The following is a 22,462-nucleotide window of genomic DNA, read 5'->3' as shown; positions in this document are numbered from 1 at the left end:
ACAGAGGAGATGAAAACAAAAGAAGGAATTACTGAAAACTGCCTGCTACTCCATTTTGGCAGCATAAGCACTCCAATGGATCAGAAGCCTTTTGTGGATGGAAGAGGCCTTCAATCCACAGAAGGCCTATGCTGGATATAAACTATAGAAATCAACATAACAAATTTTTGTTAAACTGTAGTTCAGACTTGAAATCTAATCTCTCCCTCCCTCTTCCAACACACACCATATCTGGCCATTGAATTACTGTACTTCAGTACAGTTTATAGCAGGACAGATAAGAGTGAGTCTCCCGACTTTCCACGATATATCTGTTCCTTTTTGCTGCCGGGGAAAAGGTGTTCTGTATAAGGTTACTTCTATTCACCAAGTCACACAGAAGGCTGCTAAGGCTTACTCTTTAAGCAGTAATATTTTTTTGGCTTGTCTGATCAGATACATTCATATAGAGCAGGGTTTTTTTTGCAAACATAGCCACTAATCAGTTTACATTCAGCAGAAACTATTTAAGTTCTCCTTTGAATTAATTTCTTTTATTTCAAATTTGTCAGTGCTGTAACTTGCTTAGGTAAGTTCAAAGCACTATACTTGTCTGTCACTAAAGACAGGATTTTCTGTTTCCTTTCTCTGTTTTAAAAATTGTCCTATTTTGTGCATGCAAGGCTATTATGACTACCTTGACAGTTCCACGCTTTGGACAATTTCATCTGGTCACCAAAACCAGGAGCTTTACTCTGCTGCTTGTAGAACATTATACATTGCTGTGAACAGTATTTAGTTCAATGGGTAAAGATCTGTTGGTCAGGTTCTAGCCTTATATCTTAATTTGGAACAGGATAGCTGTTCTGCTGAATTTGACAGCAAAAAAACAAGGTAAAGCAATGCTTTGTATTTGCCATGGAGAACCAGACTATTCGCGAAGGCTTTCACTGCTGGGATCTAATGGTTGTTCTGGGTTTTTCGGGCTCTTTGGCCGTGTTCTGAAGGTTGTTCTTCCTAACATTTTGCCAGTCTCTGTGGCCAGCATCTTCAGAGGACAACAACCTGTGCTCTGGGTTGCTGTCCTCTGAAGATGCCGGCCACAGAGACTGGTGAAACGTTAGGAAGAACAACCTTCAGAACACAGTTGAAGAGCCCGAAAAACCCACAACAACCAGGAGAACCATACTGTTTGCTTCAATTATAACATTTATGCATTACACGTTTTGATGATGTATATAATCTAGGAAAGTAGACTTATCTATGAGAGCTCACATTAAAATACAGCAGTTTGTCTTCAAGGTGTCACATTTTTGTCTTCCTTATTTTTCTTTTGTTTTTGCCAGCTATTCTAGGAAAAGTACATTTGCAGAATAGGTGGTTTCTATCTACTACTTCCTCCAAAACCTGCAATGAAGGGGACTTCTAAAATATCTGTCATGCTACTATGCAAACAGAAACAAACTAATATACCATCTTAACATTTAGTAGTTCATCAATTATTATTAGAGCATGTAACACAAAACACAAAAAATCTACATTTAGTACATAATACTGTGCAATTAAAACCAAGATCTTATGACTGTACAAATCGAGGTACACATTTATCAGCAAATTCATTTGGCAAACTGTTTACCTGGCAACAGTGTCACAAATTCCATGGCCTCCAAATTTTGTGGGTTCTATGGGAGCTCCAGCTTTTCTTATCATGACTTTCAGAGTTAATCGTTTACCTTTCATACCTGCAGCTTCCAATCTACATTGAATCTCTTCTGAAAGACTCAAAAGAAAGGCTTCTGCTTCTTGTGGCTAGAAACAGATAAAACAAACCGAATATAAATTAGGATGGGGGAAGAACTATCTAATTTCTAATTCACACAGTTACTGTATGTTTTCTTTTTATTTAATAAACTATGCAATTTTTGGTCATGTTTCTAGAACTGCACACTTACTGTTAAGGTTCCTTTTGATTCAGTGCAAAGAAACCCCCAAGACACATTATGTTCTTTATGTATTTAACATAAGGCAGAGACCATGTAATTCAGAATCTTTGTAAGAAAAATCTTTCCAAAAACCTTTAAAGCATTATGCCCCTAATGCAGTAGGTAACTTACAAAGCCATGGACTCACTAAAGTTTATCAGAATGATAAGAGATTTGAACCAGAGACGACGCAACTCATGTTCTTAGTCACATAACACCAGCTCTCATAACATATACACATAATACAAAAGCAATGTATTATAAGCAATTAGATAAAGCTTTCAGGTGATTTCTGAATGTGCAAACATATGTAACATTTCTATGATCTGCCAAAAGTTGCATCATAAAGGATGATTTCACCAACTGTTGCATTTTCTATTTAACACTATAAAACCAGTATTCAGTATTTTGTATTTTCAGTCTTAATACTGATGTACTAATGTCCAGCACTAAGGAAATACATGTTTGTTTTTAATTTTTTTTTAAATTGTTAAGTGTTATTTTAGGTCAGTAATTGTACACACCAAACATTTCCACACTTTCTACCTTGAGGAAACCTCTTCTACATTAATATGTCTGCCAAAATTTTTGTTGTTGTTTAGTCGTTAAGTCGTGTCTGACTCTTCGTGACCCTATGGACCAGAGCAGGCCAGGCCCTCCTGTCTTCCACTGCCTCCCAGAGTTTGGTCAAATTCATGTTGGCAGTTTCGATGACACTGTCCAAGCATCTTTGTCGTCCCCTTCTCCTCTTGCCCTCACACTTTCCCAACATCAGGGTCTTTTCCAGGGAGTCTTCTCTTCTCATGAGATGGCTAAAGTATTGGAGCCTCAGCTTCAGGATCTGTCCTTCCAGTGAGCACTCAGGGTTCACTTCCTCCAAAATGGATAGGGTTGCAGTCCAGGGGACACTCAAAAGTCTCCTCCAGCACCACAATTCAAAAGCATCCATTTTTCGGAGGTTAGCATTCTTTATGGTCCAGCTCTCAATTCCATACATTGCTACTGGAAAAACCATAGCTTTGACTATAAGGACCTTTGTTGGAAAGGTGATGTCTCTGCTTTTTAAGATGCTGCCTACGTTTGTCATTGCTTTCCTCCCAAGAAGCAGGAGTCTTTTAATTTCGTGGCTGCTGTCACCATCTGCAGTGATCATGGAACCAAGAAAGTGAAATATGTCACTGCCTCCATATCTTCCCCTTCTATTTACCTGGAGGTGATGGAATCAGTGGCCATGATCTTAGTTTTTTTGATGTTGAGCTTCAGACCATTTTTTTGTGCTCTCCTCTTTTACCCTCATTAAGAGGTTCTTTAATTCCTCCTAAATTTCTGCCATCAGAGTGGTATCATCTGCATATCGGAGGTCGTTGATGTTTCTTCCGGCAATCTTAATTTGGGATTCATCCAGTCCTCCCTTTCACATGATGCATTCTGCATATAAGTTCAATACGCAGGGAGACAATATACAGCTTTGTCGTACTCCTTTCCCAATTTTGAACCAATCAGTTCTTCCATATCCAGTTCTAACTGTTGCTTCCTGTCCCACATACAGAGTTCTCAGGAGATAGATAAGGTGGTGAGGCACGCAAATTTCTTTAAGAACTTGCCATAGTTTGTTGTGGTCCATACAGTCAAAGGCTTTTTCATAGTCAGTGAAGCAGAAGTAGATGTTTTTCTGGAACCTTCTGGCTTTCTCCATAATCCAGCATGTTAGCAATTTGGTCTCTAGTTCCTCTGCCCCTCTGAAATCCAGCTTGTACTTCTGGGAGTTCTTGGTCCACATACTGCTGAAGCCTACCTTGTAGGATTTTGAGCATAATCTTGCTGGCGTGTGAAATGAGTGCAATTGTATGGTAGTTGGAGCATTCTTTGGCACTGCCCTTCTTTGGGATTGGGATGTAAAGTGGTCTTTTCCAATCCTCTGGCCACTGCTGAATTTTCAAACTTGCTAGCATATTGAATGTAGCACCTTAACAGTGTCATCTTTTAAGATTTTAAACAGTTCAACTGGAATGCCATCACCTCCACTGGCCTTGTTAGCCATGCTTTCTAAGGCCCACTTGACTTCACTCTTTAGGATGTCTGGTTCAAGGTCACCAACCACACTATCTGGGTTGTCCAGGACATCCAGATCTTTCTGGTGTAATTCCTCCGTGTATTCTTGCCACCTCTTCTTGATGTCTTCTACTGCTGTGAGGTCCCTACCATTTTTGTCCTTTATCATGTCCATCTTTACACAAAAGGTTCCCTTAATCTCTCCAATTATCTTGAATAGATCTCGGGTTTTTCCCTTTCTGTTATTTTCCTCTAAAGCTGCTTGCTCGTGTTGTGCTGAAGAGGCTCCAGGTGCTTGCAGACAGAGTCTATCCAGAATCACAGTGTGGATTTTGAGCCAATAGATCCACCACTGACATGGTATTCTCCCTCCGACAGTTGCAGGAGAAATGCAGGGAACAACAACAGCCACGCTTAGTGGCCTTCATAGACCTTACAAAAGCATTTGACTTGGTTAGCAGGGATGGCCTTTTCAAAAAACTTCCCAAGATTGGATGTCCACCTCGTCTCCTTAACATCATCAGGTCCTTCCATGATGGAATGAAAGGCACTGTAGTTTTTGACGGCTCAACACCAGATCGCTTTGACATCCGAAGTGGAGTGAAACAGGGCTGTGTTCTCGCACCAACCCTTTTTGGGATCTTTTTTGTTATCATGCTGAAGCATGCCTTTGGAACTGCAACAGAAGGTGTCTATCTCCAGACTAGATCAGATGGAAAGCTCTTTAATCTCTCTAGATTGAAAGCAAAGACCAAAGTCCAATTGAAATGCATTCGGGACTTCCTCTTCGCAGATGATGCAGCCATTATTGCCCACTCTGCTGAAGACCTCCAACAACTCATGAATCGTTTCAGCAAGGCCTGCCAAGACTTTGGACTAACAATCAGCCTGAAGAAAACACAAGTCATGGGCCAGGGTGTGGACTTACCTCCCTCTATTACCATCTCCACACAAGAATTGGAGGTTGTTCATGACTTCATGTACCTTGGCTCAACCATCTCTAACACCCTCTCTCTAGATGTCGAGCTGGATAAATGCATTGGCAAAGCAGCTACCATGTTCTCTAGACTCACAAAGTGAGTATGGCTCAATAAGAAGCTAACGACACATACCAAGATCCAGGTCTATAGAGCCTGTGTCCTGAGCACACTCCTGTACTGCAGTGAGTCCTGGACCCTTTGTGCACGCAGGAGAGGAAGCTGAACACCATCCATATGCGTTGCCTCTGACGGATTTTTGGTATCACCTGGCAGGACAAAGTTCCAAATAGAGTAGTCCTAGAACGAGCTGGAATTTTCAGCATGCATACATTATTGAAACAGCGACGTCTATGTTGGCTTGGGCACGTCGTGAGAATGGCTGATGGTCGGATTCCAAAGGATCTCCTGTATGGAGAATTAGTGCAGGGAAATAGCCCCAGAGGGAGACCACAGCTGCGATACAAGGATATCTGCAAGTGGGATCTGAAGGCCTTAGGAATAGATCTCAAGAGATGGGAAACTCTGACATCTGAGCGTTCAGCCCGAGGCAGGCGTTGCATCACGGCCTCTCCCAATTTGAAGAGACCCTTGTCCAGCAGGCCGAGGCAAAGAGGAAGTCACAAAAGCAGCAAAATCAGGGAGCTGGACAGGGGACGATTGGATTTGTCTTCAGTGTGAAAGAGATTGTCACTCTCGAATTGGCCTCCTCAGCTACAGTAGACGCTGTTCCAAGTCCTCCATACAAAGCACGTTACCATAGTCTTTCGAGACTGAAGGATGCCTACCTACCTATCTTTGAACTGTTCATTTAAGAAGGCCCTCTTGTCTCTCTTTGCTATTCTTTGGAAGTCTGCATTCAATTTTCTGTCCTATCTCCCTTGTATTTTCTTTCCCTTCTCTTCTCTGCTATTTCTAAGGCCTTGTTGGACAGCCACTTTGCTTTCTAGCATTTCTTTTTTATTGGGATGTTTTTTGTTGCTGCTTCCTGTAGAATGTTACAAGCCTCCATCCATAGTTCTTCAGGCACTCTCTCCACCAAATCGAGTTCCTTAAATCTATTCTTCACTTCCACTGTGTATTTGGTTTAGATTATACTTGAATAGTCCAGGGGTTTTTCCTACTTTCTTCAGTTTAAGCTTGAATTTTGCTATAAGAAGCTGATGATCAGAGCCACAATCAGCTCCAGGTCTTGTTTTTGCTGACTTTATAGAGCTTCTTCATCTTTGGCTGTAGGGAACATAATCAATCTGATTTTGGCATTGCCCATCTGGTGATGTACATGTGTAGAGTCGCCTCTTGTGTTGTTGGAAAAGAGTGTTTGCAATGACCAGCTTGTTCTCTTGACAGAACTCTGTTCATAGACCTTACATTCCAGGTTCCTATGCAGTATTATTCTTTGCAGCATTGGACTTTCCTTTCACTTCCAGGCGCGTCCACAGCTGAGCGTCCTTTCCACTTTGGCCCAACCACTTCATTAGGTCTGGAGCTACTTGTCCTTGTCCTCCGCTCTTCCTCAGTAGCATATTGGATGCCTTCCGACCTGAGGGGCTCATCTTCTGGCATCATATCTTTTAGCCTTTTGTTTCTGTTCATGGGGTTTTCTTGGCAAAGATACTGCAGTGGCTTGCCAGTTCCTGCTCCAGGTGGATCCAAGAAATTCTAGCGTGCTGCAAAATATATACCAATATTTATCATGTAGAATTCTAAGAGTCAGATGTGGTTTGGGTCCTATGTAGACTAAGATTGTACTGTAACAGCCACCCAACATTCTCTGGTAAGTATGCTTTGCATTGTGGGTCAGCAATAGTAGCCAAACCTTTTCCAGTATTAGGTGGCAATCCAGTTCATGTCTTGGGAATAAGCCTCACCATGAGCAATGATACTTCTGAGTAGACTTACACTACTCATCACCTTACTATAATGCCCCTAATGACCTTCTAAGGACTTCCAGGAGTTGCACAAACAGTTTGGAAATTCACTGCTACACCTTACTTATATTCAAGTAAAGTTTGAAAAAATTATGTCTTCTACATGAAGATAACAATCTGTTATCAGCAGATGACAAGAATTAAAACATGTAAATTGCAGCTAAATAAAGAATACATTCTTCTGAAACACTGATTTATTACTGAGCAGAGATTGGAATGTTTTTACCTGGGTAAATCTTATACCATAGTTGATCTCAGCTGAAACAGATTTTCTCTTCTTCTCTCTTTGAACCGGTCTATCATCCAATCCACGGCAGAATCTATAAAGCATTTGTCCAGTTTTGGGACCAAATTCTTTTTGAAGTTTTGACATTGTGACACATTGCAGGTCTCCACAAGTTTTAACACCCAATGATGACAACTTAGATTCCATTGTTCTACCAACTCCTGTAAGTATAATTTTTTTAAAATTTTGTATTTGAAATCTACAGCTAAGGAATGCCATTTAAACAGAAAGCATAATTACACTCTTTAAACCCAATGTGTTAACACACCTAATGTCAGAAACATAGATGACTGCTAGGAAGGCTATATTACAGCAAATATGATAACAAATTCCAGCATTTCCATTTTCAGAGATTGCTACTGATATCTATATAGAAACACAAAATATTAGAGATCTAAAATAATTCTAAAATCTTACAGAAGTAAAAGTATAAGAATGACAATAACAATATAATTGACTATAAGAGACAAAACATTACTGGATTCCTTTTGATCATTCTTTATTTTGCCTTCCACTTAACACACTGTTTTGCTTTTACAGAGGATAAATATTTTTAAATGGAATTTTGGTCCAGGATCCAGGATCTCTAATTATTTAATCTGCTGGAACACGTCAAATCACTACTTGAATGCTGGAGAGTGTTGTATGCAGTCATATCTCAAATTAATTTAAAGAAAATAGCAACAGTAATTTACTAAGGCCTAACCATTTTCTCAAATTTGTGTTTCGTAGGATAGCTTTGAGGAAAGAATAATTGCAATACAGTCTGTTTAGAAAAATAGGAAGGAGTATATTAATAAACATTTACCTGGAAGATTAATAATTAGCTGGCTTCTGATAAAATCATCCACTTCTTCTGACTTTAAGTGATACTGTCCATCTGGCTTTGCTTGACGAGTTGCCATTCTGGCCAGTAAAATATTTGAACCTATGAAAGTGATACAACAGATTTCAACTAAAGGAGCCCATATCACTATTTAAAAGTACCTCTTATTTCAGTAGACAATATCTCCCAAACACACAGATGAAAATCAGATGGCTATTATGGATTATGGCTCTGCTTGGCTTCTTTATTCTATTTATAACTTGGGTAATTTACTAGCCAGGGGTCATTTTTAGTTATAAATCTAATTATCCTTTTAAAAAAAAGCATAATCCCTATAATTTGCTGGTACAGAAATATAAGCATTTCTGTCACACTACACTAAATGCAATGGTGAGAGTGGCAGAGAGGACAAGTTAAATTCTGGACATCCTCATTTATGACACTGATACTTCTCTATCTAGGGAGAATTGATTTAAAACTATCTGGGCAGACCACAGAGGGAACCTCTGCATTCCAGGCCTAGAAATCTTAATCCTACTGCTGAGCCAACAACCAGCAAGGACCTGAGGCTTCCATTAGTAGCAGAAGGGTGTCCAGAAGATATGGTATAATCTTCCAATCCAGCTTACTATCATGGAAGGTGCTAACAGGGGAATTCCATTTTAACAGTGGTTTTGCAGAGTTCTCAGTCTAGAAAACAAGATATATAAACATGGTAAACAGCAGGAACAAGATACATCCAAGATGGCCACGAATGGGGAAAGAAACATGATGAACTGACTAGATGTAGCCAGTATATTGCTCAGTTCTCTTACGATGAAGTAAATCTATCAGTAGTTTTAAGGCTGTGCACTAACAAATGTTTCATGCTAAAATAATTAGCATTTGTTAACTCATGCTGTTACTTATGCACATTTCTAAATAATATACTAACTTATTCCAATTGAAGCAGGACATTTGGTCTTGTTTTTTATTTCAGTACGGATAACATGTGCTAGTTCCTCTGATGTCAATCCAGTCTCTTGAAGGAGTTCAGTAATGTCTACTAGTGCTTCATCACAACTGACAGCTTCAATGTTGTAAGTATAGCTAAGAGTACAACATAAAGAAAGAGAAGAGCAGCAACATCATATATTTAGCTTAAAAACAAAGACACAGTACAGAAAGTTTTCCTAGTGAAAAACAACTTCCCTTTTCTCCTCTTCCAAGTCGAAGTAACTTAAATGCAACAACACTGCTTAGGAAAACTTACAGATAACACTGTTTTCCAAGACCAATTTCCTGGTAACATATATGCCTATAATACAAACACCTGACTGCTTTATGTGTTTAGAGTACCCTTTCAAGTTTTGATTTGGACTAACTACATCAAATGGCCAACTTGCATTTGGAATCTGATATATTATTATTTTGCCCACAAACTGATTTCCTCAGATGCTATCAGATCTTATCTTCCAATGACAAATTTCAAAACAAAGCTCAAGACATAGAACAGAAGGCATGGAGGTACGACAAAACACATGCCATGAAGAAATTCAGATCATTTCCAATAAAATAAATAAAATAAGTAAACACCACTTCCAACAGCATCATTCCTATATTGTGGAGTTTGACCCTCAGTTACCCAGAACAGACATATTGTAACTGGAAATTCACATCATCCATTTTAAACACAGCTCCAAAACTGTGATTGCTTTATGATTTGAAAATTATTCGGTTTGCTGGGTGAATGCCCCAGTTTTAACTCAACTGTACATTTTTACTGATTTGTGTTAATTTTCACTATCTTTATTATACTTATTCTATCGTGTCCATATCCCTTGTTCTATACTGTGACAGTAACAAGTGATTAAGCTATAAATCTGAATCAAAATATTCCAAAGCTACATTAAATCAAAACCAAGGAATTAAGCCTTACAGTGTGTATTGAGGGAGATACGATGCTACAGGGCTAATCTAGAAAGGGCAGGAACAGTCATATTTATTCATACACTTTTCTTCTGCTCACATAAGCTAGGCAGTGACAGTGTCTACTTTCTGAATTAGTTTTCTTGTTTTACCCAAGGGAAAACATGAGAGAGAGAGGTGCCATTCATTCACCTGTACTCACATCAAGCACTTTTCCCCCCACCTCAGATCACTTCTGGTTTTGGGAACGCAAGTGCTTACATTAACTAAGTCCATGGAAGTACAATAGGGAAGTGGAAAGGGCTTAATTCCCCTCATCCATACATCCCTTTTAATGTTATTAAGTAGTGCCCCAGAGTGTGTCTAATGCAATCAGGATAGATTCCTGAATAAGGAAATGGCTCCCATAGTCAGGTGAAGTTTTAGCCTTAGATTCCTAGGAAAATACCTGTTTTTACAGTATTGAAATATCAGACAGGAACCACAAGTGCACTCAGATAGTTTGCCCTTTTCTTTGTAGTCCACAAATGTCATTCATAGGACAAAATGCTTTAAAAAGTCCTCTGAGATTTTCAAGCACTGTGGTCCTTAAGGCAGAAATGCCAGAGTTCAAAGCTGAGAAGCTTGAATCTGTTCCCACAAAGGTTCTGCAAGCAAAACATGCAGTATTACAAACAGACTGTTTAAATATACACTCAGAGGCTACTATAAATTATATAAGAAATAAATATTCACAAGAAGTCTGAGGCCGTATGTGAGAAGGTGTCAAAACAAAGAATAGATTCCCCCCCAATTCTTCTTTAATACTTAATATAATAGAATTTACCTTGTAAGGGTTTCATACATGGTTTTGGCAACTTCTTTATATGCCTGAAAATCATAGGGGACAGCTTGAAGATTTGGACACAGTCGTTTTGCTTGTCCAAAAAACATTCCATTCCGTACACCAGCTTGCCTAATGGAAAATAATAATCGATGCTTAAAAGATCACAAGCCCAGAAATGATTGCTATTCTTGCAGAAGCACATAATAAAGAAGTCAATGCTTTCATGGAATTTATTACCCCAATGGTACAAAAACAGTGGCAAAGTCCATTATTCTTCCTATATACTATTAATAATAAGTATCCCATTTCCCCATCCCTTAACTCGTTTAGAATACATTGCATTTCTTTTCAGCAAATACCACGAATTTATTGTTTTACTCACTTATATTCTACCTTGTACTCTGGAATTAAAAATGGCTTAAATGAATATTGAATAAAAAGTAAACTATAAAAAAGACTAAAGAATCCTAGTATTAACAAGCTTGTTCCTTAGTGCCAGTCAATTGCCAAATCTCTGCCTGTATAAATAAGCCTTTATCAGCTGGCAGAAAGCTGGTCTCTCTCTCTCTCTCTCTCTCTTTCTCTCTCTCTGCAAATACGCCCTACAAATTAATCTGAATGCTCAGCTGGAGCATGGGTCACAGCAGAGATGATTGACAAGATGGAGATTTTTTTCTCTATTAGTAGCAAAGGGGGTTGATCTTGACTTCAGTTTTGTACCATCAATCAACACCACGGTAGAAGTAACAGACTTTTATGAATGCCTATGGATTTTGAACGTTGATGATTGGACAAGGCCTCTGATGAAAATACTACCCTTTCTGAAAGGAGGGTTCTGAGCTTTGCTTCCCAATGTTTCCATCTTTGAGGGGTAAAGGCTTAGCAGGGCTTAACATGATGTATCACATTGTACTTCTAAACAGAGAGATGTTCCCCTTGTTCCGCAAGAAGAACATTTCTTAAAGAGGGCAGAGATGACATAAATAGCAGAAATGGACCGTGGAAAAAAGGGAGATATGTAAGGGGGTTGTCTAAAAATAAACTCTTTTTATGGATGATAAAAGAGTAAGCCACATTTACAAAAGATGCTCAGTGATTATTGATAAGTGGACATGTCCCAAACACTGCTGAGTTGTGAAAAAGAGACTAGGAATTCCAGCTTACACACTTACACTATGGAGATATAAGACAGTCTTTCCATTATTAACTTTATGGAATCTTACTTTTTATTTTCCCAATCCTTTTTTTCTCTATTGCTGTCCCAAACTTTAATTAAATATAATTTTAAGGAAATAAAAACTTTTGTTTACTTTATTATTTATCAGTTATCTAAAAGCCTTAGGCATAAATTTATAGTCTAAAATAAAAACAGGATAAATTATAAATGAGAAGAACAAGGAGAGGGCAACTATGTTAAATACAGTTGTGTTCTGTTTCAATATGCTTGAATATGAAACCTATAAAAAGGACAAGATGTTTTATCAAAAATACTCCTATCAGAAAAGCGGTATGGCACATATGCTTGAGATCTATAGTAGTAGCCAACTCTTATAGCAACTGCAGCTAAACAGCATTTCACCCTCTTTCTTTCTCTTTTCCTCTTGTCCTCACCTACATCTGCAAGAGACAGGTATGAAACAAAGCATAGAATGAAAAAACCCATGAAGTCTACTGACCAACAAAAAATGCAATTTCCTCTTACCTGGCTTCGTAACTACATGATGCAATTTCAGCCATTGATGGCACAGAAAGATCAAAATCTACTCCATTTACTTGTGCAGAGTCTTGATTGTCCTCATCTGTTGAGCTCAGTTCATCCGTTTCTGAAAGAAGATATTTTAAATATGGTATTATTCAACAGTTACATTTTAATTCAAATAACACAAACATACTTCTACAAGTTAATTCAAAAGTAGTAATATATAAAGTGGGTATCAAAACTGGAAGAATCACATTGATAAATTATTTTAAACCTGTATTCCACAGACATAATTAAGAGTAGAAATAACGATTCAAGTATTATTACACATTTATGTAATCTACACTACTTGTGTTAAATATTACAATACTTAATTGACTCAATATCCAAAAACAAACAAACAAACAAACAAACAAAAACCCTGACTTAACTGGAATAAAGATTATATCTTGGTGCTCTCTGCTATTGGTCTACACATTAATATTATAAGCAAATTATAAACTGGTATTACTATACAAAATTAAACATGTTTTTAAGAGTAAGCACTTTGGTATTTTTTTAAAGCAAAAAGAATCACTAAGTACGGTTTTATTATTTTTAATGATGAATCTATCCACATGGTTCTCTTTTGCATGTTGAAACTGGAGAGATCAAAACAGAGCTTGAGCTTCTGAAATCAACTTGTGTAAGTGTGGCTTCTCAAGTCAATATAGATCGATTCAGTTATTCATAAAATTAGCCAATGTCAGGCCTATTTCTAACATTTAATCCAGAAAATATTTACATTAGTATGGAGTTTTTTATGAAGAATATTTTGCCTAAGATATCTTCCTCCAACTGTGCTATGAAATCAGTTTCTGTCCTAATTGTAAGAAGTAATGCCTGCAAATCCATAAAGTGTATTTAAAAATGAGACATATATCAAGAGAACACTAATCCAATTGAAATGTTCTAGATCTTGTTCAAAAACAAATTACTAAAAATGAAGTAAAAGGACAATGCAATCTCAACTACTTGTTTACATAAGTACATTATTAAACTGAAAATCAATTGATGTTACTTTCCTTTCATGTTCAACAATTCTGCAACATATATTACTCTGTATGTGATACCAACAATTCTCAAAAGAGAATTATGGTATAGAACCTTTGTAAAACATACACAAGCAATGAACAAAAACATAATACAGAGCTATAGTGTATTAAACCAAGCCAATTTTCTGTTCTACGTGGGGGAATACAATCTCTCTATACACTAAGCATACCTTTGTTTCATATGAAAAGTCTTAGAAGCGTGCACACCCATTATTATTTTTTGTTAAAATCATATCCCAAACATTTTAGAGGTAGAACTAGAGGACGTACTCTAACATGTTAACGCTTCTTTTGAGATAAAGAACGTTATAACTTGGAATTTGTTTTGTTTCTGTAGTATAGTGTATCTACCATAAATAGTTACTGATACCGTTCCACTCACAGAAATCTATTGCTGAAATGACACTACACTATAGAACAATCTAAGTATGAAATAAATTATGGCATATTCTTTATGTAAATAATAATCAGGTCAAAGAATGTAATAGATGTGAAATATGGGTGAAAAAGAACATGGAAAACTGCTATCTTGATGTTCACCATCATCACTTGGATCAGCTCATTCAAGTTACAGCTAGGATTTCAAATTGAAGCAAATTATGCCCTGAACATAGGAGGTACAATGTCTTTAGTCCATTTATTTCTCTGCCCTGGCATTACATGATGTCAGCATCTTGTCTGTCTTCAGGAATTCGATGGTTTCCTCCACAGTGCAGCACAGCAGATCCCCCCTTAAGTTGATGAAGTCACTTCATGTAAATTCAGGACAGTGCATGATACACTGTCCTCAATGGAAGGCAAAGCAGAGAACCTCTCATCAAAAGTTGGGAAACTAGACAGGCGTATGGTGAATGTGGAGCAACGGATGGAGAAATCAGAGGCCAGGAGCCAAGTCTGTGAAAAAGAAATCGCTGAGAATAAATCTGTATCCAAAGAGATAAACGTCTGTTGCTTGTCTTTAGAATGAAATTTTGTCTTTTGAAAGAAAACTGAAGATATTGGGCTTGAGAAAAGGCTAAAAATATTTGTATCTTGAGAAAGCTGGCAGATGCAGAGAGGCCCTATCCCATTTTTTGTGTATGTACAATTTCCCCTCTTTTTAGGTCAGATAAATTCTCTGAAAAAAACAAAAATTATCAATTCTGAAGGAATGCTTCAAATCACAGATACAGAGTGACAGCAAATGTAAAGTAACACAACTATAGATGAGTACAAATTAGAGATTGTTTCTGTAAGAGATCTTAGATTCAACTGCTCCTGAAACTGTTTTGTAAGAGAAACAATAAAAGCAGAAACAATCATCAATGAAGTATCTTGTAAAAAATGGCGCTGATGTTGTATATACTTGTTATCTGTTTGAGTTAAGAGATTCACAAGTCCTTTAAATGTGTCCATCAGATCAGAAAGAAAAGTGGCAGCAGAACCACAGTAAAGAGTGCGTTAGGTACGGAACAAAAGTTTGTTGTATTCTAGAGCACTGTCATGCATAATAGATTGGGATTAGATTTTTTTTCACACTGATGAGCTATCTGCATAATTTCCAAATGAAAAAGAATTACCCATTATGTCAAAATATTGATTTTATCTATTCATTCAAAATTCCTATTTTGTTTCAATGCCTCTCCTACTCGATAATATACATACCCAACATATATCAACAAGATAATTCATACCAAAAAATTCAATACACTTTTTTCCAGTATTACAATAAAATTTCAAGTTACAACTCTTTAATTAAACATTAGACATTATGGTCAGTGTCAACCTTCACTCTTTCTTCCTTGAGAGTGAGAAATTATTCATTTTATGTGCTGACTAAATCGACTGCATGCCAATATACTGTAGTAAAAATGGAAGCAGAAAAATTATTGGAGAAAAATTGGAATTAAAAATCATGCATTCAGTTGTTCAGAAAAACCTAATTTCCCACCAGCAAGGAAGATGCAACAGTCATACTGAAATATATATGTTTGCAAAGGTAAAGAGCAATGAGTCTGATTCAGTAGCATATTTGTTATAGTCCTCGCTATGGGAAGGGAAAGACCTTTTATCTACAGATGTTTGTTTCCTATTCTTGGCAATGAAGAACTGCAAGACCATGGTATGGAAACTAAAACAACTTGTTGTGGAGACACAATGATATAGGTCATAGTTTAAGTCAAGAAGCACATTAGTCATTAATGAAGAATCAATTCTATGATTCATATAGCTGAACTCATTCATGTAGACACAATGGATATAAGAAAAAGGAAAAGAAAGGAATATGTATCAAGAGTAGGGCTTTTAGGACACAGTAGTGGCTACATATTGTGCCACATATTCTGAAGTATATTAATTGATGTAACATATTTCATAGTAATCTATGGCACCGAAGACCTTGTGAAAGCAAGATTACTGAAAAAGATGGAAAAGTTATCTGTTCTAAGAGAAGGAACAGAAAGGCCATAAGTCTTCAAGATTTATTAGGTGATACTTCAGTCTTTTTTATTGCTGCAGTTGAAGTAGTTCTGAGTTCCCTTCATGCCATTATAGAAAGGAAATAACCAGTTAAAAACTAAATGTAAATTCTAGCTACATAATTTTACACTAAATATATATGCTTGAAAATGTGAAATTAAAAAAACATATTTTGTTTTACATTATGACAACATTCACCAAAAAGATTCGTATAGATTCATCCTAGTATGTGGTATTTAAAGGTTGTTGGACTGCAATTCCCATTTTTCTCAACTGTTGCTTATGCTAGCTAGGCTGTTAAGAGCTAGAAACAAACAGTATCAGAATTCCATATATCCCAATCCCTGCAATATACGGTGCATGGACAAACTACAGCTACATCAGCACTACAGAAATAAAATTAGTCTCAGATGCATTTATTTTTTATTTAGGTATTTTATTCCATCTATCAGCCCAAAAAAGCTCCCTGAAGTGGAGGGTCTTCTGAATGACTTTCTATAAGTCTGAAAAGATGCACAGAAAAAGAAAACACATTCTATGTCTTTAGTAATCCCTATTACATATTTCAACTCCACAACCATTTAAGACATCTAAATATGTTTATCTATACAGTATCTAGTACCAGTGGATAGATGCAGAATTTTAAATTGGTACACCTAGAAATCCTTGAGGAGGATGTTAATGAAAACAAAGTTAACACTGAGAATTGTTGTTGTTTAGTCGTTAAGTCGTGTCCAACTCTTCTTGACCCCATGGAACAGAACACGCCAGGCCCTCCTGTCTTCCACTGCCTCCCGGAGTTGTGTCAAATTCATGTTGGTAGCTTCAATGACACTGTCCAACCATCTCATCCTCTGTTGTCCTCTTCTCCTCTTGCCTTCACACTTTCCCAACATCAGGGTCTTTTCCAGGGAGTCTTCTCTTCTCATGAGATGGCCAAAGTATTGGAGCCTCAGTTTCAGGATCTGTCCTTCCAGTGAGCGCTCAGGGTTGATTTCCTTCAGAATGGATAGGTTTGATCTCCCTGCAGTCCAGGGGACTCTCAAGAGACTCCTCCAGCACTACAATTCAAAAGCATCCATTCTTCGGTGGTCGGCCTTTTTTATGGTCCAGATGTCACTTCCATACATCGCTATTGGAAAAACCATAGCTTTAACTATGTGGACCATTGTTGGAAAGGTGATATCTCTGCTTTTCAAGATGCTGTCTAGGTTTGTCATCGCTTTCTTCCCAAGAAGCAGGAGTCTTTTAATTTCGTGGCTGCTGTCACCATCTGCAGTGATCATGGAACCAAGAAAGTGAAATATGTCACTGCCTCCATATCTTCCCCTTCTATTTACCTGGAGGTGATGGAATCAGTGGCCATGATCTTAGTTTTTTTGATGTTGAGCTTCAGACCATTTTTTTGTGCTCTCCTCTTTTACCCTCATTAAGAGGTTCTTTAATTCCTCCTCAATTTCTGCCATCAGAGTGGTATCATCTGCATATCGGAGGTCGTTGATGTTTCTTCCGGCAATCTTAATTTGGGATTCATCCAGTCCTCCCTTTCACATGATGCATTCTGCATATAAGTTCAATACGCAGGGAGACAATATACAGCTTTGTCGTACTCCTTTCCCAATTTTGAACCAATCAGTTCTTCCATATCCAGTTCTAACTGTTGCTTCCTGTCCCACATATAGAGTTCTCAGGAGATAGATAAGGTGGTGAGGCACTCAAATTTCTTTAAGAACTTGCCATAGTTTGTTGTGGTCCATACAGTCAAAGGCTTTTTCATAGTCAGTGAAGCAGAAGTAGATGTTTTTCTGGAACCTTCTGGCTTTCTCCATAATCCAGCATGTTAGCAATTTGGTCTCTAGTTCCTCTGCCCCTCTGAAATCCAGCTTGTACTTCTGGGAGTTCTTGGTCCACATACTGCTGAAGCCTACCTTGTAGGATTTTGAGCATAATCTTGCTGGCGTGTGAAATGAGTGCAATTGTATGGTAGTTGGAGCATTCTTTGGCACTGCCCTTCTTTGGGATTGGGATGTAAAGTGGTCTTTTCCAATCCTCTGGCCACTGCTGAATTTTCAAACTTGCTAGCATATTGAATGTAGCACCTTAACAGTGTCATCTTTTAAGATTTTAAACAGTTCAACTGGAATGCCATCACCTCCACTGGCCTTGTTAGCCATGCTTTCTAAGGCCCACTTGACTTCACTCTTTAGGATGTCTGGTTCAAGGTCACCAACCACACTATCTGGGTTGTCCAGGACATCCAGATCTTTCTGGTGTAATTCCTCCGTGTATTCTTGCCACCTCTTCTTGATGTCTTCTACTGCTGTGAGGTCCCTACCATTTTTGTCCTTTATCATGTCCATCTTTACACAAAAGGTTCCCTTAATCTCTCCAATTATCTTGAATAGATCTCGGGTTTTTCCCTTTTTATTATTTTCCTCTATTTCTTTGCACTGTTCATTTAAGAAGGCCCCCTTGTCTCTCTTTGCTATTCTTTGGAAGGCTTTTGCTATAAGGAGCTGATGATCAGAGCCACAGTCAGCTCCAGGTCTTGTTTTTGCTGACTTTATAGAGCTTCTCCATCTTGGGCTGCAGAGAAAATAATCAATCTGATTTTGCCATTGCCCATCTGGTGATATGCATGTGTAGAGTCGCCTCTTGTGTTGTTGGAAAAGAGTGTTTGTGATGACCAGCCTGTTCTCTTAACAAAACTCTATTAGTCCTTGCCCTGCTTCGTTTTGAACTCCAAGGCCAAACTTACCTGTTGTTCCTTTTATCTCTTGACTCCCTATTTTAGCATTCCAGTCCCCGATAAGGACACTTTGGTGTCAGTTCTAGAAGGTGTTGCAAGTCTTCATGGAATTGGTAAATTTCAGCCTCTTCAGCATTGGTGGTTGGTGCATAAACTTAGATTACTGTGATGTTGAAAGGTTTGCCTTAGATTCGTATTGAAATCATTCCATCATTTTTGAGATTGTATCCCAGTACAGCTTTTCCCACTCTTTTGTTGACTATGAGGGCTACTCCATTTCTTCTACGGCATTTTTGCCCACAATAGCAGATATGATAATCATCTCAATTGAATTCGCCCACTCCCGTCCATTTTAGTTCACTGATGCCCAAGATGTCAATGTTTATCAACTCCTGCTTGACCACATCCAGCTTCCCAAGATTCATAGATCTTACATTCCAGGTTCCTATGCAGTATTTTTCTTTGCAGCATCGGACTTTCCTTTCACTTCCAGGCATGTCCGCAGCTGAGCGTCCTTTTGGCTTTGTCTCAACCACTTCATTAGCTCTGGAGCTACTTGTACTTGTCCTCCACTCTTCCTCAGTACCATGTTGGACGCCTTCCGACCTCAGGGATCATCTTCCAGCGTAATATCTTTTAGCCTTTTGTTTCTGTTCATGGGGTTTTCTTGGCAAAGATACTGGAGTGGCTTGCCAGTTCCTGCTCACCATAAATCTCAGAAGGGTTTCCAATCAATTTAAAGTCCATCATTCTACAGTGAGGAAAATTATTTGCAAGTGGAAAACATTCAAGACAGTTGCCAATCTTCACAGGCGTGGACATCTAAACAAATTCACCCAAGGTCAGAACGTGCAATGCTCAGAGAAATTGCAAAACACCTTCAAGAGTTACATCTCAGATTCTACAGGCCTCAGTTAGCATGTGGAATGTTAAAGTTCATGGCAGTACAATTAGAAAAACACTGAACAAGTATGGTTTGTTTGTCAGCCTTGCCAGGAGAAGAATTCTTCTCTCTAAAAAGAACATGGTAGCATGGTGTAGGTTTGCAAAGTTGCATCTGGACAAACCTCAAGACTTCTGGAACAATGTACTTTGGACAGGCAAGACCAAAGTGGAAATGTTTGGCCACAATGCACAGTGCCATGTTTAGCAAAGACCAAAGACCAGGATATCAGCACAAATACTTCATACCAATTGTAAAGCACAGTGGTGGAGGAGTGATGATTTGGGCTTGTTTTGCAGCCACAGGACCTGGGCACCTTGCAGTCATTGTGCTGACCAAGAACTCATCTATATACTAAAGTATTCTAGAGTAAAATATGAGGCCATCTATCCTACAGCTAAAGCTTGGCCAAAATTGGGTCATGCAATAGGATAATGATCCCAAGCACACCAGCAAATCTACAACAGAATGACTGAAAAAGAAAGGAATCAAGATGCTGCAATGGCCCGGTCAAATTCCAGACCTCAACTCGACTGAAATGCTATGGCGAGACCTTAAGAGAGCTGTGCCCACAAACCTCCATGAATTGAAGCAATGTTGTAAAGACAAGTGGGCCTGGGCCAAAATTCTTCCACAACGATGTGAGAGACTGATAAAGTCATACAGAAACAGATTAGTTAAAGTTATTGCTGCTAAAGGTGGTTCTACAAGCTACTGATCATAAGGTGAGTGTTGTTCACACATGGCTTCTCTATTTTTGTTTTACTTTTGTAAAATAAATAATGACGTGGTGTAGTATGTCATGTTTTGTAGTTGTATTTACCTAAGTTTCAGACCTGCTAAGGAGCACATTATCTTTATTGTGTCCTGATACAGTGGGGTCTTGACTTAAGAACGGCTCGAGTTAAGAACGTTTTGACTTAAGAACCACTCTCATAAGAAAATATTGACTTGACTTACGTACTTAGATTTGAGTTAAGAACTGAAAAAAAAAACACGTGGGAGGCAGGGAAAGTGCAAAATTTGAACTTTCAGTTAACTGTTGGCCAGTGAAAAGGGTGCCTGTCTGCTTCCTCACTCCTCCCAGCGTTTAGAGAGTGGATTGGGAGACAGTCTTCAGACTGCCTGGTACTGTACTGCCTGGACTGTATTTTCCCTGCCTTCCCTGAACCTTTCTTGACCTAAGAGAAAAAGAAGCAAAACATCCCCCTCTAGTGGTTGAAGGCAGAATAGCAGCTTCCCATTAGTTTCTATGGACAGAAAAGAGCAGATACGGATCTAATGGTTTTCAATGCATTCCTACGGGAAATGCAGATTTGACCTGCGAAATTTTTGACTTGAGAACCGCCTTCCAATACGGATTAAGTTCTCAAGTCAAGACCCCACTGTACTTAAAACCATAGAATTCAAAGAAGGGTGTACAGTGGTGCCTCGCATTATGACGTTAATTCGTTCCAGCGAAATAGCTGTAGAATGAAAACGTCGTAATGCGAAATAAAAAAGCCCATAGAAACACATTAAAACCCGATTAATGCGTTACTATGGGCTTGAAACTCACCATCCAGTGAAGATCTTCCATAGCGCGGCCATTTTCGCTGCCCATGCAGCAAGGAATCCATCCCAGAAAAGAGGGGGGAGCCATTTTTTAACCCGGCGGCCATTTTGAAACCGCCAATCAGCTGGCCGAAAATCGTCGTTTTGCGAGAATCGGTTCCTGAAGCAGGGAAGCGAAATTCCCCCATTGAAACCATTGTAAAGCGATCGCTTTTGCGATCACTAAAAGTTCATCGTAATGCGATTTCGTTGTTAAACGGGGTGCTTGTCTTGCGAGGCACCACTGTACTTTCATTTTCACATGACTGTATGTAATAGTAAGAACCACCAACTACTGCTACCATGACAAAGGTACCCTTTATGGATTGTAACTATTTATAGTGCAACTGCTATGTCATTATTAGAAGTTTATGTACTGATCTCATTCCAACCTAAAAAAAAGACCCTTCAGATTTACATTAATATTAACTCTGCTTAAACTTTTTCTGTACTATCTGCAATATTTTCTTCCAAATGGAAATCTACCTGCATTCTTCCAGTAACTGTGAGATTATGATATAAAATAACATGCATTAAGTCGCACTTTCCTCTGAAGAAACCATCATAGCATTACAGAATTAATGGGACTGCTGTTAACTGACAATCCTATTACTAATAATGTTTGCTGTCAAGTCAATCCTGACTTATGGTGACCCTTTCCAGGGTTTTCTAGTTAGAAAATACACAGAAGTAGTTTACCACTCTCTTCTTCTGGGGGCACCCTGAGACTGTGCAGTTTGCTCTTGATTACATAGACTGGCTTTTTCCCAGGAAGCACAGTGAGGAATCAAACTCCCAACTTCCGGCTCTGCAGCCAGATATCTAAACCACCAAGCTATCCAACCATTAAAACACATTTTTTTTAGTTTTCAATCTGAAGAAGTTGCAGATTTGTACCTGCTTTGCCATTCAAGAGTTTATTCTGGTAATATTGCCATTCCAGCTGTGGGTTTGCACCAGGACGTAACAGTGCTTTTCCTGATCCTCTATTACTTGTGACAGCCACTGGTTTCCCTATGAAACATAAATTTTAAATCAAGAGTGCACATATATTAACATAGTTCTAAATAAAAAGCACAAAAAAGAATCAACTTAGTGCTTTAATTCTGAAGGATGAATAACTAGAACATTTGGTTCTAATAATGCTAATAGTCAATCAG

At 38.3% G+C, this 22,462-nt stretch overlaps 1 protein-coding gene across 3 annotated transcripts in view; it reads right to left on the bottom strand.

Annotated features, from left to right (window-relative positions):
• Positions 1-22,462, bottom strand: part of REV1 (REV1 DNA directed polymerase) — a 53,519-nt gene that overhangs the window by 8,906 nt on the left and 22,151 nt on the right. For 2 of the 3 annotated variants that reach the window (XM_020805604.3, XM_078390312.1), the window contains exons 8-14: positions 22,200-22,316; positions 12,470-12,590; positions 10,768-10,896; positions 8,968-9,122; positions 8,016-8,135; positions 7,148-7,368; positions 1,616-1,788 (exon numbers count right to left, since the gene is read on the bottom strand). In XM_020805604.3, the coding sequence (XP_020661263.3) occupies positions 1,616-1,788; positions 7,148-7,368; positions 8,016-8,135; positions 8,968-9,122; positions 10,768-10,896; positions 12,470-12,590; positions 22,200-22,316 (1,036 nt within the window). Of the gene's footprint in view, positions 1-1,615; positions 1,789-7,147; positions 7,369-8,015; positions 8,136-8,967; positions 9,123-10,767; positions 10,897-12,469; positions 12,591-14,220; positions 14,358-22,199; positions 22,317-22,462 lie in introns of those variants that run through there. The other variant, XM_020805609.3, reaches the window with a different exon arrangement.

Source organism: Pogona vitticeps, chromosome 3 (genome assembly GCF_051106095.1).
Source record: "Pogona vitticeps strain Pit_001003342236 chromosome 3, PviZW2.1, whole genome shotgun sequence".
NCBI classification, from domain to species: Eukaryota; Metazoa; Chordata; class Lepidosauria; order Squamata; family Agamidae; genus Pogona; species Pogona vitticeps.
This window is presented reverse-complemented; position numbering and strand designations above follow the sequence as displayed.